Here is a 23,825-nt window from a genome sequence, read left to right as displayed (position 1 = left end):
CATTTGGCGAGTGCCTCTTTTGCTGTAATTGCACTTGAGCTGCATCGGCTCTGAAAGTTTGCTTAAAACTTGATGAACATGATTTAAGAAACATTCCAAAGAGCATCTTGGTCTTCATTAGAGGCAAGAACATCTGACGGCCTATACAGAGGAATTCACATAGTCAATGAAACAAATTTGCTTATTCGATTAATGACCTAGAAAAAAAAGTAAATATTTGAGTCATTTCAAGTCAAACCCTTGCTATAACTGGTTTACATAATAATAAATAAATAAATCTAAGTTTAAAACTGTTTATGTTCTGCTTGAAAAACTACAACAACAACAAAAACAGCTATATGAAGAATTTTAAATAATTCTGTATCATTTCAAGTCACAACTCTTTATTAATATAAAGACTAATTAGATAATTTAAAGATAAATAAAAACAAAACCTTAAAACTGTTTATATTCTAGTTAAAAGCATTTATAATGAAGAAATGTCTCCGGTTACTTATGTAACCATGGTTCCCTCAGTAGGGAACAAGACTGCGCCATCTAGGTGTCACTATGGGGAAACACCTCGTCGTGACCTGTGTCTGAAGCATACATACAAAAACACCAACAACATGTTGGCCGGCGACAGCTTATGACTTTACTACCGGTGCGACTATAGTATAAATCGGCGCCAGGAGAACACGTCATCCACTTCTTCGTCTGAAGCTTGAAGAAACCTAAAGGATGCAGTGTCTTGTTCCCTACTCAGGGAACCATGGTTACATAAGTAACCTGAGATGTTCCCTTTCAAGGGAACTTCGAACAGTGTCCTCTAGGGGTCACTATGGGGAATGGTATACCAAGATATCCCTCACAAGAAATAAGCAATGAATGCAGAGTGCATCCAACTCCCTCAAGAGCTGAAGGCACTGACTCTTTACCACACACACACAGCACGCGAGCCGTGTGTAAGTGCATGTATCAGAGCAAAGCCTCTGGCGAAAAACATGCCCTCCTAAACACAGCATGCTTCAAACAAAACAGTCAACGAAGACGAAGAAGAGGATGACGTGTTCTCCTGACGCCTATTTATACTACAGTTGCACAAGTAGTGTCGTCATGAGCTGTTGATGGCCAACATGTTGTTGGTGTTTTTGTATTTTATGCTTCAGACACGGGTCACGACGAGGAGTTTCCCTATAGCGACCACTAGAGGATGCAGTTCGAAGTTCCCTTGAAAGAATGAATGAATTTATAGATTTTTGTTTAAATTCAGAAAAAACCTTTCAATGTGGTCTCAGACCCCACTGTACTGTATGTTAAACTGTATATGAAAATTTCATACCTAACTCATACCTACTAAACAATTAATTATTTATAATATAGCACCATGCCAGCTTCCACGGCTATATTCATGTTGAGAAACAAGTGAAAAATAGAAAAGGTAAATAAACTACGTAAAACAGCAAATAAAAAGTAAATAAAAACTTTTATAAAACACTGTTATAAAAAGGTTAATGTTTGTCTTTGATTAAAAAAAATAAATAAATAAAAAACATGAGACAAAAGTAAAGAGTCCCAGAATTGTTCACAGTTCTCTTTACAATCCATCAAGATTTGCATCAGAAAAAAGTAAATATGCAAATAAAATAGGAGCCTCAAACCTCAACTTCACTGTGGTTATTCAGAGCATTCTGACTGTAATCACACACAAACAGAGACCGTACTAGACACATTTCATTAGCCACACACCTCACACCTTGAATGGCCTCTGGAGGCTCATTTAGAAGACCAATGTGGTGGACCTTTTATGTATTCATGGAATATCGGATGCAGCACTACAAGCTAAATGTGCCGTGTGATGAGGTTTACGCAAATGGGAGTACGGGGGCAGAGCTAAGGAATTATGTATCTGTCTAGCACATAAATTGATAGCATTTATCTGTGACTTTCCTCAAGTAACACATATAATAACAACAGACATTCAGTCTGTCTCTCACGACTAGCTGGCAAGATATTTCCAAAAAGCAAGGAACAAGTATTCCAAAATAAAGCAATATGGAATGGGTGCGATATTTTATGACTTTAAATGAACGTGAAAGTTTATTAACAATAACATTGCTCAATATGTTGCAGTGCTAATGCCATATTGGCAAAAACTAATGCTATTATCCAGTATCAATTCCAATCAGCCAATGTGTCAGCAGTTTTCCTGCTGGCCTTCCCTTGTCTACTCTGCTAATGAAAATGTCTGCTGAATAAGTTCAGTGTTTAGAAGAGCACCAAGGTCATTCGGCAAGTTTTTGGGAAACAACATACAAAATTATCCTTGCAGTTTATTATTTAATTCATGCTTTTGTATTCACAATTAGAACAGATCAAATTTTTTGCAGATATTCAATAAACAGTTCTTAAATAACTTACTGATAAATCTGCCATCAAGTAGGTCTTTTAATTAAAATTACATAAACAAATAAATCCTTTATCATCTTTGCGTTTAACAGGTTTAAGATAAAGATAAAGAAACTTAATATTTGTGTTAACTGTATAAATTGACTTCTAGTCACTGTGATATAAGACTTGAAAAACAAATACTTAAAAAATATGTTCAACTAATAAAATATTTGCATATTTGCAATATGTAGTACATTGTTGGAAAAACCTTACAACTGTTCATTTTCTGGTTTAAATAGGGAATATTATCAAAAGTGTTAGAAAAACCTAAAAACAGCTGAAAAAAAACTACTATCAACAATTCTTTTGATGAATTGATAAAAAAAACCTTAAAAAGGTTTATTTTCTTGTTTAAAGTTAAAGTGCAGAATTTTAAATATCTACTACTGTATTATTTTAGAAAAATATAAATTAATGAATAATGAAAGACAATGAAAAACAGCTTTCACACCTTTTATTGAACTACTAAAACTGCAATGCACTAGGCCTGTCGCGATAGTCGATAAATCAATTAATTGCATGATAAAAAATTCGGCTGCGATAATTTCTTTATTTCTCTTTTTTTGCGACAGCGTCGCTTCCATTATGAGCACGCATACCGCATTTGAAAAAAATAACTTGAGTGCCCAAAAGACGTGATATGTGAACATTCATCGGTCAAAATGTTTACTTTAGGTTAACGGTTAAAAGGTCAATATGAGCATCCCTAACTGGCATATAAACATAATATAACAAAGATTAATACATTTTAAGCCACACAAAGTGAACATGTTGGTATTTCTTGAATCTGCCATAAAATGAAATAAAGTTTATTGATCTTTGAAAAGCTGTTTGCGTTATTATGCCATTATCATTATATTCGTTGAAACTGGTCTTAGAATAACAATATTATTGTTTATCAGGCAGTACGGGTCGGCAGCAACGCATCCAGCACCATCACACTGAACACTGGGGCCCCCCAAGGATGTGTGCTGAGCCCCCTCCTCTTCACTCTGCTGACCCATGACTGCACACCATCACACAACTCCAACCTCTTTATTAAGTTTGCAGATGACACGACTGTGGTGGGTCTCATTAGCAACAAAGATGAGACAAACTACAGGAGCGAGGTGAGCTGCCTGGCCAAGTGGTGCAGTGACAACAATCTCTCTCTGAACGTGGAGAAGACGAAGGAGATTGTTGTTGACTTCAGGAGAGCACATACTCAGCACATTCCTCTGTCCATCAATGGTGCGACTGTGGAGAGAGTGAGCAGCACCAAGTTCCTGGGTGTGCACATCACAGAGGACCTCTCCTGGACTAAAAACACAGCAGCACTGGCCAAGAAATCACAACAGCGTCTCTACTTCCTCTGCAAACTGAGGAGAGCCAGAGCCCCACCCCCCATCATGTACACCTTCTACAGAGGCACCATCGAGAGCATCCTGTCGAGCTGCATCACTGTGTGGTATGGCGCCTGCAACGAGTCCTGTCGAAAGACTCTGCAACGCATAGTGAGAGCAGCTGAGAAGATCATTGGTGTTTCTCTCCCCTCCCTCCAGCACATTTACGGAACCCGTCTCACTCGCAAAGCCCTCTGCATCGCAGGTGATCCCACCCACCCATCACACAGCTTCTTCAGTCTGCTGCCATCAGGGAGGAGACTGCGGAGTCTGAAGGACAGCTTCATCCACCAGGCTGTCAGGAAGCAGAACTCCCTCCCGAACTTGACCCCCCCCCCCCTCTTCTGCCCCAGGCACCACTGAACTATGAACAATTTTGATTCTCTGTATGTATGTACTGTACGTGCGGAAGAATTGACAATAAAGCAGACTTGACTTGACTTGATAATTTCTTGGACAATTTATCTTCCATCAAAATTTGTTATCGTGACAGGCCTACAATCCACTGAAAGCTTGATAAACCAAATATTAATATAAAATAATAAATAGAAAGTATAAGAAAGACTTTAGTCATAGAAAGTGACTTGAAGGGGAACATGTCTATACTTTTCTATATAGTGAAAGTTTGAGAAGAGGCAGGAATCACTGAAGGAAATGATTAAATGATCCACTTCTAGATGAAAAAAAGTCAGAACTTTAAGATATAGACAACTAAACCTGTGTGTCAGTATGGAAAAGATTTCCCAAAAGGGCATACAATCTTTCCAGCACACTTAACTGATAAATTGTAGCAGGATTTAGAAAAAAATCTGAACGTGAATTAAATAAAAGAAAGCTTTTTTGGAAATGCTACATTGGTTACTCTTCAACAGCTCATGCATCGCTGTACAGAATTCAAACACAAAGCTTCCCACAGTTCCTGCCAGTATGCAGGCACTTTGTACTATGTAAATGTGTACACTTACTGTGAGTACACATTTACATCTTACTACCAAAAACGGGAAACTGGATGTCATTCTAGGCAGAGCAGTTCAAATGACAACCCATCAACAGACTAAAAAAAAAAGAAATTAACCACTTGAGACCATGTTAAGGTGGCACAACATGGAAGAATTACTGTTGCGTGCAGCCTTGACTGGCTTATTGTTCAAATAATGAACCAATGTCCAGTGAATAAGTAAATTAATACGAATAATCCAAATAAACAATTCTTCTGCCAAATAATTCAGTTCATTAGCTAAACTGTGTATAGTTGCCAAGCAATATAGCAACTTGGCACATTACTACAGAATTCAATTTAAGATGTTGTTGTAGATAAATTGTTTTGCATAATAGCATCAAACTAAATATGCACAAGCTGGCATTTCAGCAAAGTAGAAAAATGCAATTAAAGGGGGAAATCAAAGGAAACTTTCTCTCTTTGAACTGAAGCTGCAGTTGCATTGACTAACTTCAGTGTGATCAAATCTTTCAGCGGTCGTACAGTGTAGGAAACAATTTGATAATATAACTGCTATCAGGGTGTGCTTAGAATAACATTTGACAGCCACGTGTATTGAAAAGGAAATAACATAAAATGCACAAGCACACACAGAAGTGTGATGTGAACTATCGCCTAATTACTGTTTTTACACTAAAATCAAACTGCCACCATTCATAATCTGTCCTTCACACACTTTTTCCTATTGACTCATAAAAAATTCTGACTATTGGGTAAATGGTCTTAATGACACAGTCAAACTTTCTAGAATTTGTGATACAGTCAGATATTAAGGAGTAAGATTTCTCCACATTTACACCTGGTATTTAACATTCATTTTGTTGCGATCTGATCACAAGTGGACTAGCACTATATACAGATGTAAATTAGGTCCCAGCATATCCAATAACTGAAACCACATATAGATGTAACCAGAAATGCATGCATCAAATATCCAATATAACTCGCAGATTAACTTCTTGCTCACCTGTCAGTCAAACACTGCCCTAATAGGCCTTCCTCTGAAACCTGATCACAAGCGATCACATTTGATATGTTTGTCAGGACCAGGTGTTAAAAACTGTCTGTCTGACCACTCGTCATCAGATGATGCATAATGTACAGTCGTGGCCAAAAGTTTTGAGAATTACATAAATATTGGAAATTGGAAAAGTTGCTGCTTAAGTTTTTATAATAGCAATTTGCATATACTCCAGAATGTTATGAAGAGTGATCAGATGAATTGCATAGTCCTTCTTTAACATGAAAATTAACTTAATCCCAAAAAACCCTTTCCATTGCATTTCAATGCTGTCATTAAAGGACCTGCTGAGATCATTTCAGTAATCGTCTTGTTAACTCAGGTGAGAATGTTGACTAGCACAAGGCTCTTTTGGAAGATGGCCTGCTGTCAAGAAGGGCAGCAAAGAAGCCACTTCTCTCCAAAAAAAAACATCAGGGACAGATTGATCTTCTGCAGAAAGAATAGTGAATGGACTGCTGAGGACTGGGACAAAGTCATATTCTTCGATAAAGCCCCTTTCCGATTGTTTGGGGCATCTGGAAAAAGGCTTGTCCGGAGAAGAAAAGGTGAGCGCTACCATCAGTCCTGTGTCATGCCAACAGTAAAGCATCCTGGGAGTGGGCTCACTCACAATTCTGCCCAAAAACACAGCCATGAATAAAGAATGATACCAAAACACCCTCCAACAGCAACTTCTTCCAACAATCCAACAACAGTTTGGTGAAGAACAAAGCATTTTCCAGCACGATGGAGCACCGTGCCATAAGGCAAGTGTGATAACTAAGTGGCTCGGGGACCAGAATGTTGAAATTTTGGGTCCATGGCTTGGAAACTCCCCAGATCTTAATCCCATTGAGAACTTGTGGTCAATCCTCAAGAGGCGGGTGGACAAACAAAAACCCACTAATTCTGACAAACTCCAAGAAGTGATTATGACAGAATGGGTTGCTATCAGTCAGGATTTGGCCCAGAAGTTGATTGAGAGCATGCCCAGTCGAATTGCAGAGGTCCTGAAAAAGAAGGGCCAACACTGCAAATACACTGCAAAAAGCCTTTGAAACTTATGAAGTGCTTGTAATTATATTTCAGTACATCACAGAAACAACAAACAAAGATCTAAAAGCAGTTTAGCAAACTTTTTGAAAACTAATATTTATGTAAATCTCAAAACTTTTGGCCACGACTGTACTGTACAGGGATGGAAATTAGCACCCGCCACCAGCCAAATATGGGTGATTTAGTGTTGTGGCGGGTAAACTCGCTTCACCTACTGGCCACCGTGGCAGGTAAATAATATTTCATCTGCAATAAAGTGTAATATCATCCGAGCAGCTCCGTGGAGAAAGGCGGTGCAAACCGGGCTCGAAACGGCTGCGTTGTACCCTGTACAGTGTTTGCAGCTGAAGTTAGTGCCGCTGGTGGAGTGATATATTTGTTGGTTATTTACAGTAAGTTTTATAACACGCGCTCATGATATACAAGATCGCGTGAAGAGTTGAATTTGTTATCGCGCTCAAATTTCCACATACTCTCACGTCTCTGTCAAACACCGGTAAGTTCATTCTCCTCCAGCATTCTGCAACATTTTAGATTATATGGACAGTTTGTGTTTATCTTATTGTTTTTAACGGCATAATAAGCAAACTAACAAACGGATTATTGGTCACGTGTCTAATAACTGCTGTCCGGGGGATGCATTTTTATTTCCAGTCGTCTTCAAGTACTTTTTCAGAAGTTAGGTCTGTGGCCAGTTAATTGTTACGCTGTTCATTTTTGTTTGTAGAAATAACATTGTATCGCTACACATGTTTGACAGCTCTGGCGTGACGAGACGTGTAAAAACGATGTATTAAAAACGCTGTGCGTTCGTTTGTCGACGGCATAAAACTTTGCGAGCTGAGATTTCTTTCAGTGATACAGTGTTGAACACGTGTTCCCTCAACCACAAAAAATAACTTAAACTGGTGAATCCTTTCCTTTGGAATTAAATGCAACATTATTAAAGCATACGAAAACTGTTTACAATATCACAAAAAAATGTTTCTGTGCATTAAAAAAGTTCAGTGCAGTATATCATCCGGTTGGGCTACGGAATTGAGAGAATGAGCTACTTCAGCAAGAGTCGGCTGTTTCAAAACCTAGTAAGCTGTCTAGATAGGCGACATTTTTGATCATCACTGAAAGAGAAAATGTCAGTAATTCATTGAGACTTGAGATTAAATAAACTGCTTAAGTATTGTAGATCTTGTAGCATTAATTTTCACATGCAGTTACACATTGTCAGTTAAAAACAAGAAAGTGGCTGGTAGATTTTGAAATTCACCAGCCACAGTGGCCGGTGGACAAAAAAGTTAATTTCCATCCCTGGTACTGTATGTTATTAACTGACGAACTTGGTTGGAACAGAGCAAACACTGAAATACTGCTTAATCGGGTTTATGTGTGTGGGAAATTAAATTAAACAAACAAACAAACAATAAAATGAAACCGCATCATTACGGCAACACTCATTAAAGGAATAAACTGAATAGTCTCTGCTTTGTAACAAAGGAAGCAGTCAAGCAGTAGAGGTATGGCTTACATGATAAGATTTTCTGCAACACCCACCCAATTATGGTCCTCGACTACAGCATAAGAATGAGAAGCTAATAAGATAGGTATTATGAAGGCATGAGATGGCATTTAAAATGAGCTCTTTTGAATTTTCATGGTCCATTTTAACTGATGCTACAGTGCGAAAATATGAGGAATAAGCTATTTTGATGATCTACATTCTGAAACTGCTCCCTAAAGCATGAGGTCAATGCGGACCTCAAAGGGTGAATATAGAGGAGGTGGCCTAGTGTGTTTTTTTAGGAGCATGAGGGTTGTTCCATAAGGGTGTTTATCAAAGTATGCTCTAGGAAAACTGGATTATTCCCAAATTCTACAAAATAAATCGGGGATTTTTTTTTTTTTTTTAATGATCACAACTTGGGTGGTTAGGTTATTCACAAGAACATCTACACGAATATTACACTCTTATTTTTCTTTCAAAAATATGCTTACTACTACTACTACTACTAATTTATATAAAAGAAATAAAATTAATATTTTTATTCAGCAAGGATACATTAACATGATATTGAGTGACAGTAAAGACATTTATAATATTACAAAATATTTATATTTCAAATTAATAAACTATTCAACATTGATTTTTTTCAGGATTCTTTGAATACTTAAAAATAATCATGGTTTCCACAACTACATGTGCATCTCAATAAATTAGAATGTCATGGAAAAGTTCATTTCAGTAATTCAACTCAAATTTGTTTAGCTCGTGTATTAAAATAATTTAAATGCACACAGACTGAAGTAGTTTAAGTCTTTGGTTCTTTTAATTGATGATTTTGACTCACATTTAACAAAAACACAAAATTAGAATATGATGACATGCCAATCAGCTAATCAACTCAAAACACCTGCAAAGGTTTCCTGAGCCTTCAAAATGGTCTCTCAGTTTGGTTGTCCAGAAGTCAATCATAGACAGCCTTCACAAGGAGGGTAAGCCACAAACGTTCATTGCCAAAGAAGCTGGCTGTTCACCGAGTGCTGTATCCAAGCATGTTAACAGAAAGTTAAGTGGAAGAATAAAAAAAGTATATAAAAAAAGTGTAAAAAAAATAAATAAATAAATAAAAACCCCAGAGAGAACTGCAGCCTTAAGAGGATTGTCAAGCAAAAGTGATTCGAGAATTTGAGTGAACTTCACAAGCTTGTTGAAACAGCAATATTGATCATGTTTTTATTGATATCATATACAGATTGTGTAGATAACTAAAGTTTACTCTGCTCTTCTCCCAGTTTACCGTGGACTTTTGTGTGTTTTCGGGAGGAGAGGATCTATTTGTGTGTTGCAAATCCCACAGCTGGGATTTAGCGAGAACTAACATGGCAGCGTCCATCACCCGGTATAGATCAACTAACACGGGCAATATAAAAGTTTTTAAACTACCAAATAAATTTACTTGCACATATTTCAGAATCGGAATATCAGATGTTTCATAATATAGTGAGCATGTTTTGGGAACATTTTGAATAAAACGGGAAAAACTAAATAAAAATTATCCATGTGTCATACAGATCTATTTTTAGCTGCGTTGTGTTACATGACAAGCAGGACGCGTCGCCATGGAAACATTAAGGCGATACATTCTAAAATAACGATCGTCTAAAAAAAAAACTCACGCCGGGGTCTCAGCTAGAATATTTTAAACACACGTACGAAAGGGTTAAGTTTCCACAGTCAGTGATGATTTGGGGTGCAATGTCATCTGCTGGTGTAGATCCATTGTGTTTTTTTGAAAACCAAAGTCACTGCACCCATTTACCAAGAAATTTTGGAGCACTTCATGCTTCCTTCTGCTGACCAGTTTTTTGAAGATGCTGGTTTCATTTTCCAGCAGGACTTGGCACCTATCCACACTGCCAAAGCACCAAAATTTGGTTAAAGACCATGGTGTTGGTGTGCTTGATTGGCCAGCAAACTAACCAGACCTGAACCCCATAGAGAAACTGTGGGTTATTTTCAAGATGAAAATGAGAAACAAGAGACCAAACAATGCAGATGAGCTGAAGGCCACTGTCAAATAAACCTGGGCTTCCATACCACCTCAGCAGTGCCACAAACTGATCACCTCCATGCCACGCTGAATTGAGGCAATAATTAAAGCAAATGGAGCCCCTAGCAAGTATTGAGTATATGTACAGTAAATGAACATACTTTCAATAACTTTTTTTTTTTTTTTTGGTCTTATGAAGTGTTCTAATTAGTTGAGATCGTGAATTGGTGGGTTTGTTAAATGTGAGCCAAAATCATCACAATTATAAGAACCAAAGACTTAAACAACTTCAGTCTGTGTGCATTGAACAATTTGAGTTGAACAATGCACTTTAACAATTTGTTGAATTACTGAAATAAATGAACTTTTCCACAACGTTCTAACTTATTGAGATGCACCTGTATATTAAGCAGCAAGTTTTTTTTTTTTTTTTGCATTATATAATAAAAATAAATGTTTCCAAATCAGCTAATTAGAATAATTTCTGAAGGATCGTATAACACTTAGCTGTGTTGTCACAGGAATAAATACAGTTTTAAAGTATATTAAAATAGAAAAGAGCTTTTCACCCAAATATAAAATCAAAGATTTCAACTAGACAGGCAGTTTAAAATCAAACCATGGTTTTGTTTGCTGTGCATTGGGACCTGAATTATATAGGTTATATTGAATTATATAGGTTAAATTGTACCTGACGACAAAAACTCACAAGGAATCCATTCTGGACTAAAACCTTGACATCACATAAAACACATGTTATGCTGCACTAAGGTAAGATCTTCAACATTAAAACCTGCCAGTCTGCAGTCAGCTGTCCATGCAGCCTTTAGTGTTTGCTGTACCAACAGTGAATGTAGTCTCTGTGTTGTTCTGGTCAGCCAGAATCTTATTTATAATTAAGACAGGTGGCCTGATTCTTATGCTGCTTTATTTTTTCAACCGGCAGTCAGCCACACACACAAACACACAAACACACACACACACACACACACACACACACACACACACACACACACACACTACTCATTATTTATCATCTTGAGATTATGTTCTTTTCGCCTAGTACGTACTGTTATGTATTCCGCCTCTTGCAGGGACTGTGCGAAGTATTTCACCGATGATAATGATGAAGGGAATGTGAGGATCTGGACAAACAATCACATCTATCTTGCCAAACATCTTCTAAAACTATATTTCCACACAATAAGAGAGACTACACACAATCTGCAGTAAGAGAGAGAAGCATTTGGGAGTAATGCATGCCTGGCAATTCTGGAAACCTTGCATAAACATGAAGATGCCAGTATGTGAGGCATCCATCATGATCGAGTTAGTTTTAATCATGGAGTCACCTTCTGCTTGTGTGGATACTCTGGCACAAATGGGAGGGAATTCATAAAACACCACTAAAGGTTTGTGTCCTCAACGCACAAACAAATGCACACGTCATCACACAAATACCCTTGAACAAGGATGGTGGAGAAAGCTTTTCATATTCTAATGGGGACGCTGTTCTCACTTGTTGCCTGGGAGATGATGCATTCTGGGGCTTTTGCAACAGTGCTGATGTGGATGTTGGCTATTGCTTTGGACCAATCCCAACACAGTGATCCAGAAAAGATGAAGTGCTGATGAACAAAATTACTGCATGCCTTAATATTTAAGACTGATTTTTAACATCTGCTCAGTAAACAGACTTCAGGACTATAGTGTACTTACGGCTAGGTTTGATCGCCAAACTATATGAACAGCAAAAGTATGATTTTAAAACTGATGTTAAAGGGAAGTAGCATTGCAATCACTGGAAAAGTTTAGTTTAGAGTTAGGAAATGCTTACACTTAAGACTGCTGCATATGGTTGTGTACTGAATGATGTAAACTGTGACAAGTCTGATACAAAACCAGCATACTGAATAGGCATTCTTGTAGCTTAAAAGGTAGAGATTGGCGCTAACAACACTAAAGCCATGGGTTTGATTCTCATGGAATAGAAGAACATATTAAATTAGCTTTGAATAAAAACATCTGCCAACTGCATAATAAAGTTTTAAAAAAGTAACATTGCTTTAATAAAACTTGCATTTTGTGAGTAATACTGCATTAATAGTACTTGCTGTTATAGTCAGGCAGACTGATCATAACATAAAGTGACTACAAAGTCAGTTGGACTCATTTATCTAGGGTATTTATTAGACAATTGCCAAAACCCAAAACAAAAGGAAGATTAACTACAATGAAACATAATTTGCAGGAAGATCAACAAGCATGGTCGCTGCCTCGAACCCAAGTCATCTCCCTCTCTCCATGGAGTGCCTCTGCTTTTAAAGGGTGTCTCTCCACCCACTCGTTACAAATCACACCTGCACACAATAACACATGAATACATATTGCCACATAGCCAAACAATTAATAGAGGAAAACAAGAGCCACCACAGGTAGTGGAGGGACATAACACACCCCCACACCAAAATGGTGACTCCAGTCTCCATAATCAAAATATAAACAAGAAACATAATTAAAAAAAAAAAATTGCGACCATACGTTACCAATTAACGGTAAACAGAAATACTGGACTAAGGTACTCTAGATAAGGCATCTGCCAAGACGTTATCAGTACCATGGATATGCTTGACCTCAATGTTAAAAGGCTGCAAGATCAAACTCCACCGCATCAGACGTTGATTGGCATTTCTCATCCGGCTTAGGAACTTCAGGGGGTCATGATCACTATAAACGATCGTTCTACCTGATGCACCCAGATATACTTCAAAGTGTTGGACAGCAAGAACCAGGGCCAGTGTCTCCTTTTCGATGGTGGAGTACCACCGTTGATGTTGATTAAACTTCTTAGAGAAGTAGCAAACGGGGTGATGGACGTGCTCCACTCCTTCTTGGAGGAGAACAGCGCCAGCACCTTGATCACTCGCGTCAACCATTAAAAGAAAGGGTTCGAAAAGTCAGGTGCAGCCAACACAGGAGCTGAAATAAGCAATGCCTTTGCATTTTCAAAGGCACTTTGACACTGGTCAGACCACTGATATACCACCTTTGGACTAAGTAAATTAGTCAATGGAGCTACTACAGATGAGAAATTCTTTCAAAACGCTCGGTAGTAGCCCACCATACCAAGAAATCTGCGTAACTCACGACGATCAGCAGGAGGAGGAAAACTACAAATAGCTGAAACTTTGGCATCCAAAGCACGCACTTGACCACCTCCTACTACTCTACCCAAATAAGTGACTGTTGCTTTACCGATCTCGCATTTAGCCAAATTGATAGTCAAATTGGCTGAGGACAGTCGACAAAATAGCTCTCGGATCTGCTGAACATGTTCTGGCCATGACGCACTATAAAGGACCACATCGTCCAAATAGGCCTCACAGCCAGACATGCCAGACAGCACTGTATTTATTAATCACTGGAACGTTGCAGGAGCATTGCGCATTCCAAAAGCCATAACGTGATAATTCAGGAAGTCGTCGGGGGTAACAAATGCAGATATTTCTCTTGCACGACTGGTGAGGGGAATCTGCCAATAGCCTTTCAGCAAGTCAAACTTGCTAACAAAAACTGCAGAACCCACCTGATCAATACAATCATTCAACCTGGGCAACGGGTAACAATCAGGTCTAGTAACTGCGTTAACACGCCGATAATCAGTACAAAACCGAAACGTTCCATCAGGCTTTGCCACCAATAGACATGGAGAACTCCATGGACTCCTGCTAGGTTCCGCAATGTTATTTTCAAGCATGTACTCTACTTCTTTCTTTAACACGGCACGTTTCAAAGGGTTTACCCTGTACGGATGTTGCTTGATTGGTGTTGTTGTTCCCACATCAATGTCATGCTCAATAAGGTGAGTTTGTTTTGGAACATCATTAAACAACTCTGGAAATTGGCGAACAACGTCCAAAATGTCAGTCTTCTCAAAATCGGTGAGGTGTGGGAGGTGATCAGCTAAAACTGAGAGCATTTTAGTGTTGTTAAGACGACCCTCAATTAGAGCACGAGATGGATTACTTTCAGTTTCATCACTCTCTTCCACCACAACAGACAACAGCATGGACTTATCACTCGTAGGCCTCGACAAATCCGACCCCAGCTCAGCTGGAGATGAACCTAGGCAAACAGAAGCACGCTCAAAATAAGGCTTCAACATATTAATGTGACACAGGCGCTTCTGCTGCCGTCGATCTGGAGTGGCTATTACATAATCGCGGTCAGAAACTTTATGCATTACCAGATATGGACCAGTAAAACGAGCTTGTAGAGCAGATCCAGGAATGGGGAGTAACATAAGTACTTTATCACCCACCTCAAAATGTCGATCTGTGGTCTTACGATCATACCAAATTTTCATCTTGTCTTGTGCTCTCTCAAGGTTTTCATGGGCTAACTCACGGGCTCTGTGTAAACGAGAATGTGAATGTAACACATAACTCAGAATGTCTTTTGCAGGAAGTTCATTTAAAAACTGATCTTTTAATACAGCCAATGGACCTCGTGGGGTATGTGCAAAAACAAGATCAGCAGGACTAAATCCAAGTGACTCCTGTCTCACCTCTCTACAGGCAAACAGCAGCCAGGGAACTGCATCTGCCCAATCCTTACCAGTCTCAAGGCAATATGCACGCAACATGCTCTTCAACGTTTGATGATAGCGTTCCAGCGCCCCCTGGCTTTCCGGATGATAGGCACTGGAAACTTTATGTTGTGTGCTGAGCTGTTTCAAAACACGGGTGAACACACGAGACATGAAATTCGATCCACGATCAGTCTGAATGATCTTTGGCAGACCAAACACAGAGAAAAACTTTAACAACTCCTTTAAGACCACCTTGGCAGAAATTTTTCGTAGAGGAATAGCCTCCGGAAAACGAGTAGCTGCACACATCATTGTTAACAGATATTGATATCCACTCGTGGAACGCACAAGTGGACCAACAATATCAACAATGACATGATCAAATGGTGGAGCCAACACAGGAATGGGATATAGAGAAGCAGGAGGGATTTTCTGGTTGGGTTTGCCAACCACCTGGCAGACCTTACAAGTTTTACAAAAATTAGCTACATGCCGCTTCAACCCTGGCCAGTAAAAATGTTGACTAACACGGTTTAGTGTTTTAGCGACTCCCATATGACCAGCTACGCAGTCATGAGCTACACTCAAGATTTTATCTCTGTACTCAACGGGTACTACAATCTGATAAACAGAGTTACCATGGTCTGACACATTGTAAGGCCTCCATTTCCTCATTAAAACTCCATCCTGAAAGAAAAAACATTGTAGTTCCTCATCAACGTTAATATCAGATGAGGCAGAGCGGAATAAAGAGACCAACGACACATCAGCTTTTTGAGCAGCAATCAACTTTGTGCGTGACAAGCACGCAGGCTCCGTCATGATTTGATTTATTTTCTTATCAGGCCTAGATAGATCAATTGCCGATGACTCAGGAAACGTCTCAGACTCAAGATTCACAAAGAAAGAATCGGATAGTTCATATTCAACAGGAGAAATAGAGCGCCCTCCTTTCCTCGACATAGCACGAGTAATCGCGCATGCAGGAAAAACATCAGGATTTTTCTCTACACACTCATGGTCGGCTATTTTAGGCACGGTAACAACTTGAGGGAGAATTTCCGAACTCACTCGGTTCCACACATTACCACCTGCTAAATCATTGCCCAAAATAAAAGACACGCCAGGAATGGGCAGAGATTCCCGAACACCAACCGCAACACGGCCGGTGACTACGCTAGATTTGAACAAGATTTGGTGAAGTGGAACAACAGTAAAGCCCATCTCAAAGCCACGAACTAATACACTGGTGCCACTTTTTGTTGTCTCAGACAAAGGCAAAACTCCTTTCAAAATGAATGATTGTGCAGCACCAGTGTCACGCAAAATGTGTACAGGAATTAAATTATCATCATCAGGCAACGAGATAAAACCATCACTAAGGAAAGGTTCATAGCCAGTCTTTACATCGCTTGAAAATTCAAGACAGGGCGAAGTAAAATGTGGAGACGCTTTAATCAACCCAAAGCCTTTTGCAGCTTGTTTTTTTTCAGCACTGGACAGTCTGCCACCAAGTGCCCAGGCTTCTTACAATAAAAACAAGCTTGCTCTGGACTACTGGAGGAATGGACGGCAGCATAGCTATGTTTTGGAGATAAACCTCCAGACTTATATCTATTTTTAAAGATACGATGGGTCAAAACAAATTCATCTGCCAAAACAGCAGCTTCATGCAGAGAACTGACTTTATGTTCATTTATGTAAGTAGCTACAACATCAGGCAAACAGTTTATAAATTCCTCCACCAGAATCAAAGCTCGCAACTTCGCCTGGCTGTCTACCTCACTTGACGAACACCATCGATCAAATAAAGCCTCTTTCTCACGAGCAAACTCGATATAAGTCTGATCTTCAGTTTTCTCACATCGACGAAAGCGGTCGATAAGCTTCTGGGACTAGTTGGTAACAACAAAGAATAGCGGCTTTAACCACATCATAGTCTTTACTTTGCTCCAGTGAAAGTGAAGAATACACTTCTTGTGCCCTGCCAGTTAAAACTGACTGAATTAATAAAGTCCAAACACCTTTCGACCAATTTAAAGTAGATGCAACTTTCTCAAAATGCGGAAAAAATTTCTCTACATCTTTCTCGATGAACGGTGGTACAAGCCTAATGTTTTTACTCACGTCAAAAGACCCGGTGTAACTGAGATCAATATTTTCCTGTCTAGCTCTTAACTATAAGCGTTTCATTTCTAACTCATTCTCAGAAACTTTTAAACGCAACGCTTCTCTCTCATTGTCTAACTCTCTCTCTCGAATAGAAAGCTCTTTCAACCGGATAGAATCTCTCATATCAACAGGAGGCAAAACCCTCTTCTCTACCAAAACTGGTAGCAGAACAGTTTTAATGCTATCTTTAAGGCGTTTTTCGGAAGCAGACAACTCAATTTCATAATATGTAGCCAATTCCAAAAGTTGATCTTTTTTAAGATTATTAAACGCCTCTACAGAAGGTTTTTCAGCAAACTCTTGAACTGTAGACATGACTAAACCAAAAATTTTGAAACCCAAAATAAGCAAAACAAAAAAAAACTACAGGCTGCTAACCCCAAAATGACCACAACTTTTAACATAACACCACCACGCCACAATACTGACAAGTTGAGGGAAAGTTAGACACATGAATGGGCTAAAACACCTCCACCTGCTTAAACACTACTTTCTGCAGTGCACTATTAAATCACTAAAGCGACAGAAAAACTAAGTGAGTACCAAAGTACTGGGAGATTCACTGCTACACCCCAATCCCTACTTACCTATCAAAAAAAAAAGCTAAACTTAGCCTTACTAGTCTTCAGTGGATCCCCCTACCCGGTGTACATTAAACGTTAAACTCGTGAGGATGTAGCAGACCGATTACGCAGTCTATCACAACCCCCGAAACGTACCGACTAAGGATACCACCAAAAATAATAAAACTAAAATAATAAAGTGGCAGACTCAGTGTCTGCCCGACGACTTGCTTATTGAGGTGCACGCTCCTCTACCCAGAAAAGTGATGGTACTCACCAACCAGTCGCTCACAAAACAAACTACTTCCTACGATTCATCCCGGACGAGCCCCCATATGTTATAGTCAGGCAGACTGATCATAACATAAAGTGACTACAAAGTCAGTTGGACTCATTTATCTAGGGTATTTATTAGACAATTGCCAAAACCCAAAACAAAAGGAAGATTAACTACAATGAAACATAATTTGCAGGAAGATCAACAAGCATGGTCGCTGCCTCGAACCCAAGTCATCTCCCTCTCTCCATGGAGTGCCTCTGCTTTTAAAGGGTGTCTCTCCACCCACTCGTTACAAATCACACCTGCACACAATAACACATGAATACATATTGCCACATAGCCAAACAATTAATAGAGGAAAACAAGAGCCACCACAGGTAGTGGAGGGACATAACACTTGCATTGCTTTTCTACATTTTCCACAATTCAAATTTTTACAGACCTCGGGCCCTATCATATACCCGGCACAATGCGACGCAAGGCGCAGCGCAAGTGTGTTTGCTAGTTTCAGTCTGGCGCCGTCCAGCGCCACGTCATTTAATTAGCAAATGTATTTAAGCCTATTTGTGCACCCATGGGCGTGCTGGTCTAAAAAAGAGGTGTGTTCAGGCGCATTGCTACTTTAAGGAGATGAAAATAGACTGTGCCAAAGACCAACTCAAACCTGGTCTAAAGTCTAAAGTCAATGGCGCAAGATTTTTTTGTTATTTAAAGAGTGCGTTGGTAGAAAATGCGTCTCTGGGCAGGTCCACAGTGCGTGCTGACTTTGCTTATTACACACAGGGATGCGCATCACACAAACATGCCAAATATTAAAAACAAAAGGATTTTTTCAGATCGGTTTCTTCGCTTGAGAAGCGTTCAACAAAACTCCAACAAATTCTGCCATGTAATTAGCGATCCTCCATGGCGCGAGCACATCTCGCTCTTAAAGGGAATAGGAGATGACACTCTGGTTGATTTATTGAACGTTACACCCATTACTCATTAAGAGAATATGGACAACACATTCCAAAAATGCACCCTGGCACACAGACCGTTTTCCGTCGTTAAAATAGCAAAAGTTGATTTGGACGCGCCCTGAGTGTACCTGCGCTGTGCACTTTACACTTTGCATTTAGATCATTAAAATAGGGCCCCTCAAGTGTATATAGATATACAAATATACACACTATGTAGTGTAGAGTTTATATTATATATAAACTCACAGTATTTAAAATAGTGATAAAAACCTAAAAAAAATTCTGTATTTTTTTTTATTTTTTATTGAAAGATATTTATTAGAACAAGGTGTAAATCACCTCCTCTAATATTTCTATTTCTTTTTTACAGATACACCAACTTGACCACATTTCACTGAATGCCCTTGAGTCACAGGGATCAACTGAATCCTAGATAAAATTCTCATATTCCAGGCGGCTGCAGTATTGTGGATACAAGAAAAAGATCATATCTCAGCCATCGGGTTGTGAACGTGTCTGATGCCGTTTAAAGCTTTATAACATGCTCCTTGTCAGCTTTTCACTTCAAGTCTCAGAAGACGGTCCTGTGGTTAGCATCGGTAGTAGTTTTTGTGACAATGCAGTTGTTCCCTGCCAGCTTTGAATCAGCCCGATGCTTAGTACCAGGGCGTAAGTGCAAGGGAAGATTAATACTGATGACATAGTGCGGTAGTCCTCTCATTTTTCATTAAGTCTGTCAGCGACTGGTAAATTGGGTCCTGCATCCTCTTCAGCTAGGCTTAGAGGAACACAGTCAGTGGCTGTGTGTGAAATGGCTGTAAGGTAGCAACGACCTTGTCTGCTTTCCCAGCTGCATGACAGCCACCACAAGAGCTCAGACCACCATTTTTTTTTTGTCTAATCCAAAGATTTTAACTCTAACCACAACATCTCATTATCCGGGCTTTGACAGACACAGTCTGCAAACAGCATGCACACTGATCTGCTCTGCAAAATTCACTTATATTCTCCATGAAGGACTCCAGAATACATTATTATGAGGCTGCATACAATACACTGCAATACAAATGTAGAATGTGCAATATAAAAACACTGAAAAACACTGGATGTCCTAATTTGCATAATCAAAAGATTAATCCCAGTGTTAATTGAGTCTCCCATTGTCTAATTACTTAAATGAAATGGAGTGCAATTAAATCTCTCGGTTTCACTCATTAAATTGTTCCGGTCAGTAACTTAATGACTTCTTACAATACTAAATCAGATACTGCATGTCAATCTGACTGTGCATTTCATTTCGTTTGTTTGACTTCTTTAGATGATTAACCAAAGTCTTACTGGTTCGGAATGCCACAAGGGTGAGTACATGATGATAACACTTCTCGGTGAACTCTCACAGGTTGTGAAATAAAAGAAAACAGGGGTGTTAAATGGCTGTAAAGCAAGACAAAATGTTGCTTGGGCATAGAAAGCTCAAGCAAAATAGTAAAAACAAGATGGAAGCTGGAGAAAGCACCTTTTGTCATGTAAAGATCACAAGTTGAGTTCTTTATTTTACAAATTAATGCATGGACATGTTTAAATATTTATAACTTGAGTTGAAACAGTAGCAAAATATGGGGTGCTTAAGTAAAATGAAGTTGGGATCTTTATTTTACAAACAGTTATTTTATAGACAAACATTTTAAAATATAAAAGGAATTACGGATGACCATATTTAAATATTCAAAACTTGATACTGTGCGATTATGGTCAAAAATGGTCTAAAGTGCATGGGGAAAAACTAGGATGTGGTGCAACATCTGTGTCGGACATGAATCTTTATGTAAATCAAAAACACCAACGCTAAAAGAACCATGTCCATCACTTCTATTATTATGGTCAGAGAAGGAGACTGACTTCAGTTACCCGTCCATTCAGACATAATTTTATCATAACAGGCTGTTGAACAGACAATCTGAGACTCACACCTGCTACTAAAACGGCTGTCAATTCTTCTGTTATGGGCGTATTCAAGCCGCGCACTTCAGTTTGAATCTGAATAGCACGTTCAGCGCGGGGGCGTGGTCACATTAGATATAATGAAGGGAGACGTGAAAAAAGGACATCGCGCTGTTTTCTTATGGATTACTTTATCACAGAATATCTGTTTTCGGCATGTCAAGCTTTCTATAGATATCTCTCTCATGTCTCTTCGTTGAGTATTCACGGAGTTACAGTTCATTTTAATGACGTGTTTGTAAATGAAGATCAGCGCAGACAAAGGCTGCAGACAGCACACCTTGTTTGTTATCTTTATTTTATAAGTGCACAAAGTTTTTTTGTTATTATGTCTGTATCCAAAAAAAAGAAGACCCTTTACAGATTGGATTGATGTATTGCTCTTATCTGTATGATTTAAACTGAAAGTGTAATTTAAGTTCTTTTCGGGGTTATCAGGAGAAAATGACTCATAACGCGTATCCGCGTTAATCGACTCCAGAGGATTAAACACTGACTGTGTGAACATTTCCACTGTGAGTGTGAAGGTGATATATTTAGGTACACAGTTTAGGGGCAAACATGACAATCATTTTGTTCTCCTTTCCCAATGAAAGCCTCTCATTGGGAGCTGACTCAAAGCACTCACTTACTCACTTACTTTCAGGACTGAGAGCTACATTGCTCAAGTGCTGAATGCAGTTAAAATAAAAAGAGACATTTTATGAAGCTGCGCACCTGTATATTGGGTCTTGCATCACCATCATCTTGCTTTCATCCCAGGTCCATTCTTTTTTCTGCAGGAAACGAAAGTGATCATTTCAGTACACCACAAACTAGGCCTTAATGTATGATAATATATCCGAAGCAGAAGCTTGCACTATCAATTTTCTCATTTAAGTTTCAACTCCAAATTAAACCAAGAGATAAAGCACCTGTATAAATCAATAATTTATGTTTAAATGAACAGCACAAGGCGACTTAAGATGCAGAAATTGCAGGGACTGACTGTACTCATTAACTTTGAGCTGAGCATCTTGCTTAAGGACAAAATCATCCCGGTAACCACCTTAAGGCAAAGTGTTTTGCCAAAGGGTAAACACAGCAGAGCAGGGCGGTGATGTGTGTTGTTCTCATCTGAACTAAAAAAGAAAAGCCTCCAGGATCAAACCCTCAGACTACTTGAAGCTTACTCGAGATTGCTACCAACATCCCGTGTTATGTAACATGTTTATATAGGAAGTTAACACTTACAATAAATTAATCCCCAATACAGTCCAATAACACAATTTATAGCACACAATTTATTTATTTTTCATAAAAAAAGGTTCTCTATAGTCTCAAACAGAAGAAAATATTGATATAGAGCTCCTAGTGCACTTAATGTGCATCATCCTCTGTGCATAAAAAAATGAACAAATAAATAATGACTTAATGAATGAATATAATGACTGAATATATCACAATGAATTAATTAATGAATTTATAAATTAATAAATCAAAATGAATGAATGATTGAATATTGTTTCACATTTAAACTAACAAATTGAACACATTATAGCTAACCAACATACAGAAGTTTACCGTTTTCTTTTTCCGCAGTGCTACTTTGACCCCGTCCACCGACACAATGATGTTGACTTTCTTCTTTTTGATATTCTTCACTTTAAATTCATACTGTAAAGAGGAGAGGAAAGATAGAGATCATTATGGGAAGAAATATCAATAAAGAGCAATTCATTTTCACCCTTCCAGAGGACACCCAAGGATATTTCTATTAATTAAATTCAATCCAAGACCCCATTTAAATAGAAATCATGCAGTCCATCCTCTGCAAACATCAATAACCTCACCCTTTTTTATTGGCGTATATGCCCTTGCAGAGAACGAGCTTAAAAGCCATTAACATTTAGACAAATGAAATGCAAGACTGGAAGTTTTAAATGAGCCAAGCGTTTGTTATCAACAGTGTGGAAATCCGAAAGGGAACAGCAAAGCCTTTGAAGTGCATCTGGACAGAATCGAGTTCTCTAGTAAATGGGTTTCCCTATAGCTTCTCAGCTCGGTGTTAACTTTATGATGTATGCAGCACTCTTTTGCTATTCAGAGAGGCATTAGCCTGCTTAGAGATGTATGGATGTGGGTGTCAGTACAAACGACTGTGAGCAAACACTCTTATACAAGTAAACAAGAGTCTCCACAGGGACAGCATGAAGAGCAGCATGTTCTCATTTTTCATTCCTACTCATGTATACAAATTCATATGGACACACACAATATTGTTAAAAAGTAGACTAATTTGGTTAAGGCCATTGGGGAAAAGTTTAATTCATGGTTTCATTAATACATATACTGTCAACTAAAAGCCAAACATTCTTCAAAGCGACTTGCTGAAATTTTTACACCACCGAGATCATGAGAAGATGCTGAGGAGAAAGTTTGCTTCTTATGTGTCTTCCTACTTACAGCAAAAAATGGGATTCTATGACCCATTTTGGGTTGTTTAAGCTATTAGACAAAATATTTAAACCAAGCTGCAAAATTCAGTGCAAATATAGTAGATCTAACATAAATCAAATAGAGGCAAACAAAGACATTTTGAATAAATCATAAATGTAAAAATTAAATAATAATAATAATAAAAAGAAAGTCAATAAACATGCACTTACACAAAGCAGCAACTGAAATGTAAAATACCCATGATGTCTATCTTTTGCAGAACACAAACAGAGTTTGAATCAGATTGAATAAGTGTCTGATGCCAATTTGGTAGACATCGTCCAGCCCTAACAGGAAGCCACACATTCCCGAGGGTGAAAGATTTCTCCATGTAGATTTCACTCATGTATGAGTTGGTC

At 38.6% G+C, this 23,825-nt stretch overlaps 1 protein-coding gene across 1 annotated transcript in view; it reads right to left on the bottom strand.

Moving 5' to 3' along the window:
* LOC132151802 (carboxyl-terminal PDZ ligand of neuronal nitric oxide synthase protein-like) overlaps nt 1-23,825 on the bottom strand; it is a 103,220-nt gene that overhangs the window by 41,845 nt on the left and 37,550 nt on the right. The window contains exons 3-4 of the mRNA XM_059560177.1: nt 22,552-22,644; nt 21,706-21,764 (exon numbers count right to left, since the gene is read on the bottom strand). Of these exons, the coding sequence (XP_059416160.1) occupies nt 21,706-21,764; nt 22,552-22,644 (152 nt within the window). The remainder of the gene's footprint in view (nt 1-21,705; nt 21,765-22,551; nt 22,645-23,825) is intronic.

This window comes from Carassius carassius, chromosome 10 (genome assembly GCF_963082965.1).
Source record: "Carassius carassius chromosome 10, fCarCar2.1, whole genome shotgun sequence".
Taxonomy (NCBI): Eukaryota; Metazoa; Chordata; class Actinopteri; order Cypriniformes; family Cyprinidae; genus Carassius; species Carassius carassius.
The sequence above is the reverse complement of the archived record's forward strand: the minus strand, read 5'-3'. Positions and strand labels throughout refer to the sequence as shown.